The following is a 10872-nucleotide window of genomic DNA, read 5'->3' as shown; positions in this document are numbered from 1 at the left end:
GCAGTCATGGGAGTCGTCACGGAAGGGACAGGCCACCTGTGGCTCCTCACTGTAGTTGATCACCTGGCGCAGACACTCCCTGTGGGAACAAGCAGCTGTCACTGTGAGGGTGGGGGTCTCGGGGCTGATCACCACAAGAGATGAGGATAGGCTTGGGGCTGGGGGGTCTCAGAGCTGGTCACTTGTGAGGGCTGGGGGTCGTCTCAGGGTTGGTCACCATAATGGTGGAGAACCCAGAGCTGGTCATCATAAGGGCTGGGGAGGGTCTAATGGCCAGTCACCACAAGGGTGGGGAGCTTGGGGACAGTCACTGTGAGGGTGTCAGGGGGTCTTGGGGCTGGTCACCATGATGGCCAGGGAGGCTGTGAGGGCAGGTCACCACAAGGGCTGGGGGAAGGGGGTGGTGTCTCAGGGCTGGTCACCCTAAGGGCTGAGGTTGGTCGGGGTCTTGGAAGCCAGTCACCACAAGAGCCAGGGGGTCCCGGAGCTGGAGGGGCTCAGGGCAGTACCTGCAGAAGTTGTGCAGACACTCGCGCAGCAGCACCCCCTCGCCCGGGGCCACCTGCTGGTAGCAGATGCGACATTCCAGCACGTCCCGGTTGGGCACCAGCACCTCCTGTTCCGCCTGCAGCAGCTGCTGGAAGTTCCGAAGCCGCTCGGCCTCCAGTGCCTGCCGGCCAGGAACAGCCCGGTCAGCTCCGCCACTGGCCCCCAGAACGGCATTTGTTCCCTGCAGCCGAGGTTGCCCGGCTGGAGGGGGCACCTCTGGCTCCTCCCCACAGGGAGTGTGGCTGCCACCTGGAGAGACACTTGTGGCCGCCATCCAGGTGACCTGAGCCACTAGTCCCAAGTTCCCTACCTCTTTGGTACCCAACACCTGCACTCCAGGAGTCGGGTCTGGATTTGAGGGGATCCCCCCAGGGAAAGAAGAGCAGAGGGGAGGTAGATGCCACTGGCTGCACCCCCTGTCACAGAGCCGTGCTCTGTCATTTCCATTTCCCCATCCATTTCCCACACCCGCACAGTCAAGAGGCACAGGCATTTTTCCAGGGACCCACCGTGTCCTGCTGCCCCCTCCCACCCCATGCTCCCTCCTCAGCACTCAGCCGGGCCCCCCAGGCCCCTGGCACGGCAGCAGCCATGAGGCTGCAGCACCAAACAACCCCCACCCTGGTGACAGAGGACCGCTCTGTGCCCCCCAGCTCTCTGCAGCCCTGCAGGGAAGCACCCACCAACTGCATCCCCATTTCATGGCACAACTGCCCCCCAGCAGTCCCCCCACGCCACAGCGCAGCTGGCACAAGGAGAAGCAGAGCCATGTTGGTGGGATCAGGTTTAATGGGGGCAGGAGCCCACCCATGGCACCGCCGGGAGACACCACCAGAAGACATAGCGCCCAACCCAGAGGCCTGTCCTTCCCTCGGCTGCAGGACGGGAGTTCCAGGGCAAAGTCCAACCTGGCATAATCCAACCTGCTGTTCCCATGGTGCCAGCAGCCAGAGGGACCCATGGCATGAGGAGCCCTGGTCTGAGACCCCCAGAGAACGGCTCCTAAGAGCCTGAGACCTGCCCTCAGCAGGGCCTCTGGAGCCTAAGACCCCCAGAGAATGGCCCCCTGAACTTGAGACCTCCCAGAGAACAGCCCCTCTGAGCCTGAGACCCCTGAGCATGGCCCCCTGAGCCTCAGAGAACCCAAGCATGTGTCCCTGAGCCTGAGACCCCCAGAGTACTGCCATCCCTAAGCCTCAGAGACCCCCAGAGCAGTCCCAGGCTGAGCACCATCAGTACTGACAGTGCCAGCCCCTGGCTACACTGGCTCTTCCCTGAAGCCCTCATGGAGCGGCTGGCAGCATTGGGGCTGGCCATGTCCTCCCCGATTCCTACCCCTGAAGAGGGCTCAGAGACCACCTGTGACCCCGAGGGTCCCAGTGGGTGTGGGGCAGAGCAGCAGCAAGGCCAAGGGCTTTGGCCAGGCAAAACCCCTGGCACGGGGAGGCGAAGGGAAAACTACCAGGGCTGGGACCCTTGCATTCCCCTGGCAGTCCCCAGCTCCCAGATCCCCTGGCACATCTCCCCCAGCCCAGCTTCTCCTGTCCAAAGTTCCCACATCAGCCCTGGGGGGTGAGTAAGGGGGCAGCCCGGCGGCAGCCGCTGGGCGCACGCGGTGGGCACCAAGTCCCAGGGGGCACTGGGGGGGCCTGGCTGGGGTGCAGACTGGGGTGTCCAAGGGGCCAGGTGTGGGGTGGCTAGCAGAACTCGGAGGACAGGTGGATGAAGTCATCCAAGGAACCCGAGCCCAGGACGCAGTGCGCAGCTGAGCCATCCTCTCTCCTTCCCTTTTCCTATCGGGATCCCGGCACAAGAGAAAAAAGAAAGAGAAGGTTTGGTCAGTGGCTGAGCCTGAAGCCCCCCGAGTCCCGCAGCGCAGCCCACAGCCATGGCCCTGGGTGTGGGAGGGTCCCATCGGACCCTCCACGTGTCTATGAGATGAGAAACAGTGTCCAGGGAACAGGAGCAAGCACAGCCTGACCTCAGCACAGGGTTGCCAGCATGGCATGACATGCAGTTCTGTGAGAGAAGGATGTGCCAGAGCAGGTGCCATGTCCTGCCTGCACAGTCACAGATCCCTGCCAGCCCAGGAGCATCCCCAGATCCCTGCCACAGCATCTCCTTCGATAGCCAAAACCACCACACTCACAACAAGGCACCTCGGGACGCACAGGCAGGCAGTGGCTGCCCCTTGGGGAGGTGAGGAAGGGGGCTGTGACAGCCCCCCTGGGCTGCCCCTCCTTTCCAGACCCTGTCCCGGAGCGGTGCAGGATCCGTGCACATGAGACCTCCAAAAACTGCCCGTGTCCGATCCTCCCCGGCTCTGTTGCCAGGGTGCTGGTGAGCCCCCCTCACCTGCTGGTACTGCCGGATCCCCTCCTGCTCCTGCTGCATCCTCCACAGCTCTGTCTCGTCTGGTTTGTAGCCACCGGGGACCACATAGTCGTCAGGACGGTCGGTGCTGCACATCTCGCAGCCCGGCCGTGTGGGTTTGTTGATGAAGGTGCATTTGGGACAGGCCCAGCCCGCCTGCAAGGACACGGCAGAGATGGAGAGACTGGGAAAAATGCTTTGGAGAGAGGCAAGAGGGGGATAGGACACAGAGGGAGTGGTCACCCTTCTCCAGCACCCTCAGACTGGAAGAAAGGGCAGGGGCACAGAAGGGTGGCTGAGGGGGACATGTACCTGCACCGGTGAGGGTGGGCTGGTGGCAGCAGCCTTAGGCTGGCCACTGACCAGGTCACCAATCTGCAGCGTGTCCAGGTGCTGGCTGATCTCCCTGATGTCCATTCTCCTGCTGGCTTCACTGCCCCAGCCTGGAGAGCAACACCAGGAAACAGGGACGTTAAAGCCATCCTAGGGACTGGCACGGTGCCGCCAGCCAGGCCAGGCCCAGAGGGTGCTACGCTGTGTTGGGGGGCCTCTTGTCCACAGGGATGAGGCTGCTCATCACAGGACAGGCCTCAGGCAGGAAGCATGGATCCCGGGGACCAGCCCACTGGAACAAGCCAGGTTGGCTCACAGTGCCAAGCCCATTCCCAGTCCCAAGGAGCCTGGCAGCAGGGACCCCAGCATGTGACAAGAGGAGAGTCAGTGCACTGGATCTCTCCTCACCCCATTTTTGGTAAAGGGAAAAGCAACAGGAAGGGCTACAATTACTCTTGCCAAGCACAGAGGGTGCAGGCGAGTGGGGGCTTCCCAAGACAAAGGATATTGGCACCCAGAGACCACTCCAGATTTCCTCCCCACCCTGGCACAGGACCCCCTAATGCCGGGGTCTCCATCCCTGGGGCCACCCCTGGTTTGTCCCCCTGCATTGGAGCTGGGCAGGACAGGGGCTGCCCTGCCCACCAGAAGAGCCAGACCTTTCCTGGGAGAGGTGCTGGGCAGGGTGTTGTATCTGCGTGCCACGGCAGAGTCCTCAGTGGGTGAGGAGGTGCAGCTGAGCATGACCCGTGCCTGGTCCTCCTCGTACTGCTGCTCCGTCAGCTCGGCCGTGTGCGCTGACAGCAGGTACAGGAAGGCCGTGTCGCCGTTGCCGCGGATGCCATAGGAGCCAACGGTCCGCTCGTCCACACACAGGCACTGCCCGATGATCCAGCGCTGAACCAAGGGGTGGAACCCGTAATCCAGGAAAACCTGAGCAGCCAAAGAAGCTGGGAGGTGAACACACAGCCCTGGCTCCCCTGTGGCCTCTCTCTCTGGCAGGGCCAATTCCACGCTGGCACAGGCCAGCAAGCCAGGGGTACCAGTGATGAACCTGTGAGAGGCTGGTGAGGGGCAAGTGAAGGGCCAGGGAAGGGCTGGCTCCACAGACAGGAGGGGGTGCGGGAGCCCCACTCCCCCTTGGCATTTGGAAAGGGAGTATGGAGACCCCAGGAGCCCTGTCCCCCATCCAGGCTGGTGCTGCCCCATACCTGCTGCTTGAGCGTGGCGATGGTAGTGTGAGCACGAACCCTGATGGTGACGCTGGCCGAAGATGTGGCATCCTCCACCACAACCTTCATGCTGGAGAAGAGACGGAGCTGCTGTTGGCTCAGGGCTGGGGGCACAGGGGGTCCTGCCATTGGCACGATGCTCCCACAGAGCCAGTGCTGCAGGCCATGTCCCATGAGGGGGGTCCTGGCAGGTCCAACACCAGGTTCCCAACTATGATCCATACACTAAATCCCAGGGAACTGGGACAGGTACCCCCAGCCCTTACCCTGCCCTCATCTTTCACACTCACCAGGAATTATTTTCCCACCCATTTTGTTTATTCCAGCCTTATCTCCACAGCCTCCACACAGCCTTGGGCAACGATTTTGATTTAGAAAAAGTCTTTCATTTAACTTGCTTTAAATCTGGTGCTTTCTCATTTCCCTGGGCCTCCAAGTCTGTCCCATGAACAAATATTACCTTTCTCCACTCTGGACCCCCCAGACTCTCTCATCTTCCAGCTGCCCCCCCTTCAGACCAGAATCCAGTTCTTCTCTTGTAAAGGTGTTTCATGCCTGAGACCATCTCACCCCTTCTCTGTATCCAACACAGTGCGACCAAAGCTGGATTTCCCAAGACAGAAACCAGCAGGTAGTGCTGGCACCTCCTTTGTGTTCCCTGTCCTTTTTCCCCAACGATCCTGAACGCTGCAGGTCCTGTGGAACCCACTAAAGCTGCCATGTCTGTGTCCAGGCCTGCAGCCTGGCTGCCTGCTGTCCTGTGCCCTGGTCCACCAGTGCCAAGCTGGAGCACTTAGAGCCACAGAACCTGTCTGGGTACAGACCTCCCATCTCACCATCATTTCCAGGTCACTTGTGTCCCAGAAGCAGCCCTGGCTCCGTAGGTGTCTCAGCTCTCCCCTGTGATGGGCAGTTTCTGCCCTCTGCCTCCCACCTTCATCAAGCCAGAGGAGGATCCTGCTCCACAGCACACTACTTTCCTTCTTGAAGGCTTTAAGGAAGCTCCTTGGAAGCACTGCAGCATTCCCGCCACAGCACAACAGCCAGGCTGCCCAGCCCTTTGGCTCACTGGCCCCATCTGGGGTGCCCACAGGGTTGGGAGCCACAGCTCTGCCCAGTTCCCAACCTTTGCCCATGAATCTCCCCAGTCCAGTTCTGGCCACTGCTGCCTTGGTATGAAACTGGTGTTTGAACCTTTGGAGGCCATGGGACAGTGCTGTGTGGAGCAGGTGCCCAGGCACAAAGCAGAGGGAGACTCCACAGGATCAGGTCCCTGCTATGCCAGCTGTTGTTCAGCCTCTGGATTCGTTTTTTTTTGGTAGCGCCCAATACTCCGTCCCTACATCCCTCCCTCTCTTTCCTCCCAGGAGCTAGTCAACAAGTACAAATCCCAGGAAACCATGTCAAGAAGATGGACCCAAAGGCCACATAGCCCAGGGACACAGGGCAAATGACCCAAATATCCAGCAAAGCAGCAGAGCTGCAGGTGAGAAAGTAGGGATGTCCCCAGGCTCGTGGGATGGCAGGCAGCTCTGGCACAGGGCCCATGGGAGCACAGCTCCAGCTCCAACCACAAAAGGTTGTGTTTCCATGGACCTGGGGAGGGAGGCGGAGGAAGAAGAGGAGTGCTCGTGCTGGGCCCAGGAATGGTGGTTGAGGCTCACCTGATGTCCTCTGTGGGGTAGTTGGACTCCTTCCAGAGGATGCTGAGCGTGGCCTGCTGGCGCGCCAGAGCTGCCGCACAGAGTGAGGCCGCCTCCTCATCACCAAATTCGATGGCCTGGGCGAGCTGCAGGGCCAGTTCCTCTGCAGAGCAGAAGGGAGAAGCGTGCAGCAGCAGCGGGGCTGCAGACCCCTCCCCAAGCACCCAGGGGGCTCTGCCACAGCCTCACAGCTAGAAACAGCAATTCCTGCCCAGCTCAGCCCTGGATGAGGCTCCTCAGACACACATTGCTCCCAGGAAAGGGGAGGACCAGCCATGCTGCTGCAGAGCTGCAACTGAGGGATCTACAGAGGGCCCTGGAAAGGCTGGACTAATGGGCTGAGGCAAACTGTACAAGGTTCAACCAGACCAAGTGCAGGGTACTGCCTGTGGGCCACACCAACCCCCCCCAGTGCTCTAGGCTTGGGGAAGAGTGGCCAGGAAGTGCCTGGAGGAAAAGGACCTGGGGGTGGTGGTTGACAGTGGCTGGAGATGAGCCACGGTGTACCCAGCTTGATCACCAGCATCCTGGCTTGTGTCAGCACTGGATTGGCCAGGAGGACCAGGGCAGGGATTGTTCCCCTGTGCTGGGAAGCAGTGAGGAGGCACCTGGAATCCTGGGGTCAGTTTTGGGTGAGAAAAGGGACATGGAGGGGCTGGAGCGTGTCCAGGGAAGGGCCCTGGAGCTGGGGAAGGGGCTGGAGCAGAAGGAGAAGGGGCTGGAGAACTTGTGAGGAGCAGCTGAGGGAGCTGGGGGTGTCCAGCCTAGAGCAAAGGAGGCTGAGGGGAGACCTTCTGGCTCTGCAGCTGCTGAGAGGAGGTTGGAGCCAGGGAGGTCGGGCTCTGCTCCCGAGGAACAAGCCCTGGGCCAAGAGGGAACGGCCTCAAGTTGTGCCAGGGGAGGTTGAGGTTGGATCTGGGGAACAATTCCTGCCTGGCAAGGGTTGTCAGGGCCTGGCCCAGGCTGCCCAGGGCAGGGGGGGAGTCCCCATCCCTGGAGGGGTTTCCAAGCCCTGGAGATGGTGCTGAGGGACATGGGGCAGTGGTGGCCTTGGCAGGGCTGGGGGAATGGATGAGCTGGATGATCCTAAAGCTCTTTTCCACCCCTCGATGCTCCCATCAGTTTAAGATCAAGGAGCTGCAGTCAGCCCCAGGTGGGGGAGTAGCTGGGCCCTGTCCCCCACCCGAGGGGTTGGTGAATCCCTGCACATGAGAAGAGCCAGGACACCTCCCCCCTCTGGTACCTTTCTCGGAAAGCTCCGAATACGGAGCAGCCTCCAGCTCCTGGTCTGCAGAGCCCCCCCCAGCAGCTGCAGGCAGGGATGAGTCCTGGGATGCCAGCGTGCTGTCCGAGGCTGAGGGACAGCAGGAACACGTCAGTGCCACCCCCAGAGCTGTGACAGTCATCAACTGCCCTCTCCAGGGAGCTCCACTGGGGAAGGATGCATTGGGACGCCCTGGGCTACAACAGGTCGCTTGAGATGAAGGTAACAGCGACCCTAAGCCAGGCCCCAAAGGTGACTGAGCTCAGGGAGCACCAGCTCAGCCCCACTGTCAAGCCCTGGTCTCCCCCCAGCTGCCAGAACTACCGGGCAGCAGGGCTGCACCTGCCCCACTGGCTCCCCAGGCCTTCCTGGTGGGGTTTTTCCATGCCACTTCCCACCTCCTGCCTCCTGGGGTCTCCTCCACCCCCTTAGATGCTCCAACACACAGAAGAATCCCTGAACCTCCCTCTCCAGTTTAAAACCTCAGAGGAGGAGGAGGGCAAGGTGTTGCCCCAGCAGTTGGAGAGCCTGCAGCAGCTGGTACCACAATTATTTAATGGCAGGGACAGCCCCAGCCTTGTTCCCCAGCTGGGGACATTGACTATTAGGGCTGGGGGAAGCCCAGCAGCCCCACGGGGCAGCCCCCGGGTCCCTGTCAGCACTGACCCTTCTGCACCTCCCGCAAGGAGCTGCTGACGATCGTCCACCACTTCTGGGCCTCCCGCTCCTCCTCGAAGTTCAGCACCAGAGGCTCATCTGTGGAGCCGGGCACCGCCAGCTCATGGCACGTGGGGCTCCGCACCTTGTACGAGATGTCCTTCAGGTCATACTCAGCCATGTTCTGAGGGAAGGAGGATGAGGGGTCAGGCCACCAGGGAGCCAGGCTGCAGCGGGCCAGGGGGCAATCATGGCATCCAAGCCAGGACCAGGGGACACGGAGCCGTCCCTCACCTCCACAATGGCCTCTCCCAAGGGAAGTGGTCAGACACTAACACCAAGCCAAGCACAACGCTCCATCCCTGGGTACTGAGCTACAGACCCAGTCCGACACTGGTCCTCTGTGCCCAGGGCTGTCCACAGCCCTGCATCCTCCCCCACCACCACACGCCACCAGGCAGCACCCAGGCCTGTCACCTTCTCACAGCCACCCACCTGGCCCAGAGCCACCATGTGCATACACTCAAAGGCAGCCCAGGATAATCTCCTCTCTCAGGTGCAGGAAACACTCAAGAACAACTCAGGGGCCCTGACACTGGTGCTGGGAGGGGAGGCAGCCCATTCCTTCCCACTTTCACAGACTTGGCAAAATCCTTCCCCACACACAAAGGCACCTTGGAGTGCAGCTTCCCATGTCCCTCCTGGCTCCCAGCCTTACTCCTCATTCTGTCTGATCCAGATCTGGGCTTCATGTCAGAGCTTTCAATTCCCCTTTGGTGAAATGGCAGCTAGGGAGGAACTGGGAGGGGCTGGGCTGAGGCAGACACCTGCCTCCTGCCCCACAGGCAGCAAGCGGGCAGGACCTGCTGCACCTGACAGGGACAGCAGGGCTGGATGGAAGATCAAGAGAAATGGCTGGTTTCCTTGCCCCTTGTCTGAGTTTAATGTCCTACAACATTCTACCCCATCCTGCCCTGCCAACAAAAGAATTACAGGAATGGGGGGAAAGAGAAAAGCTGATGAAAAGGTCCCCCCTTACCAGCAGCCCTCCCTTTGGTCATCACCTGAAAGGGTCCAACCAGCATCAGAGCAGCCCCCAGGGGTACCCCGCTCCCACATCCTGGGGGACAGATTTGGAACCAAAGAGCAGGAAGGGCAAAGAGCTTCAGCTGGGCTGATGGGCTCTGGGATACATCTTTGCCAGGCTCACCCCCCGGGTCAGGAACAGCTGTCCTCAACACTCAGCCATGTCAGCTGTGGCCTCACACCCCTGCCTGCTGCCTGAATCCATCAGGACAACATCCAGGAAAACACAGGTCCAACTTGCTGGGTACCCAGAGCTGCCAAGGGACACCCAGTCCCCTCCCTCCTCTCCAAGCTCTGAGGGCTGAGCAGCCCTCTGGAGCTGACAGAGGTTCCTTTGGCATCCCGGGAGCTGATCCCCTTCACTCCCCGGCAGCACCATCTACTCCCTGCTGACATTTTGCACAGCACTCACAAGCCCTGAGGTCCCAGGTCCCTGCCCCAACGGAGCAACCCCTGGCCCGGTTTTTCCCCCTCAAACTGACAAACTGCTGTGGGCCATCCTCATGGGAGCAGGGAGATTCCCAGAACCTGGAGTTAGGAGGGACAGGGTGGCTCAGGAGGCAGCCCAGGCTCCACATGCCAGCTGGGAAGGCTTGGCACACATGCAGCCCCCTCAAGAGCTGCAGGAATTGGGGGAGAATCAGGTAGGAACAGCTCTGCTCCTGTTGCAGGGGCTGTGTGAAGTTCATGATGTTCAACCATGTCACGTGCAAGGTCCTGCCCCTGGCTCAGGGTGATTCCCAGTCAGTCCCAGCATAGGGTGAAGGGTGGATGGATGAATTCAGCCCTGGGGAGGACCTGGGGGCACTAGTGGTGACAAATGGTCCATGAGCTGGCACTGTGCACTGGAACCCAGAAACTCCTGTGTCCTGGGATGCCACCAGCAGTGTGACCAGCAGGGCCAGGGAGGGGATTGTCCCCTCTGCTGAGACCCCCCCCTGCAGGGCTGGGGCCAGGCTGGGGTCCCCAGCACAGGAAGGACACGGAGCTGTTGGAGAGGCCAGAGGAGGCCCCGGAGATGCTGGGAGGGCTGGAGCAGCTCTGGAGACAGGCTGGGAGAGTTGGGGTGTTGAGCCTGGAGAAGAGAAGGCTCCAGGGAGACCTGAGAGCAGCTTCCAGTGCCTGAAGGGGCTCCAGGAAAGCTGGGAGGGGCTTGGGCCAAGGGCAGGGAGGGATGGGAGCAGGGGGAAGGGTTTCCAGCTGGCAGAGGGAGCTGGAGCTGAGATGGGAGGGAGAAATTCTGGGCTGTGAGGGTGGGGAGCCCCTGGCCCAGGTTGCCCAGGGAAGCTGTGGCTGCCCCATCCCTGGGGGTGTTGAAGGGCAGGTTGGATGGGGCTTGGAGCAGCCTGGGCTGCTGGGACGTGTCCCTGGTTGGACTTTGAAAGGTCCCTTCCCACCAGGACCATCCTGTGAGTCACAGAACTGATGCTGAAGAAGCAGGGCCCGAGTCCTAGGGGAGGACGGGGGGACACAGCGCATACGCCCCGCGGCGACGAGTCCCCTCCAGAGCTTAAGCACCCGGCGAAACAAGCGGCCAAAGGGACAGAGAACAGGGAAGAAGCGGAGCGGTGCCCCCGGGCGGTGACGGACCGCGCTCCTAGGGCTTGCGCCTACAGAGGCCCCGGGGCGGAACGACAGTCCCGGGGAATCCCACCCAACCCGGAGATCCTCTCCG

General features: G+C 61.2%; 1 protein-coding gene across 1 annotated transcript in view; it reads right to left on the bottom strand.

Annotated features, from left to right (window-relative positions):
* The window catches only part of SHARPIN (SHANK-associated RH domain interactor), a 33422-nt gene extending 24798 nt beyond the window's left edge, over positions 1-8624 (bottom strand). The window contains exons 1-9 of the mRNA XM_010003150.1: positions 8607-8624; positions 8121-8295; positions 7434-7544; positions 6152-6293; positions 4467-4557; positions 3915-4188; positions 3235-3365; positions 2905-3078; positions 510-670 (exon numbers count right to left, since the gene is read on the bottom strand). Of these exons, the coding sequence (XP_010001452.1) occupies positions 510-670; positions 2905-3078; positions 3235-3365; positions 3915-4188; positions 4467-4557; positions 6152-6293; positions 7434-7544; positions 8121-8295; positions 8607-8624 (1277 nt within the window). The remainder of the gene's footprint in view (positions 1-509; positions 671-2904; positions 3079-3234; positions 3366-3914; positions 4189-4466; positions 4558-6151; positions 6294-7433; positions 7545-8120; positions 8296-8606) is intronic.
* Between the last annotated feature and the right edge of the window lie 2248 nt (positions 8625-10872).

The sequence above is a fragment of the Chaetura pelagica genome, unplaced genomic scaffold, assembly GCF_000747805.2.
Source record: "Chaetura pelagica isolate M959 unplaced genomic scaffold, ChaPel_1.0 scaffold828, whole genome shotgun sequence".
NCBI lineage: Eukaryota > Metazoa > Chordata > Aves > Apodiformes > Apodidae > Chaetura > Chaetura pelagica.
The sequence above is the reverse complement of the archived record's forward strand: the minus strand, read 5'-3'. Positions and strand labels throughout refer to the sequence as shown.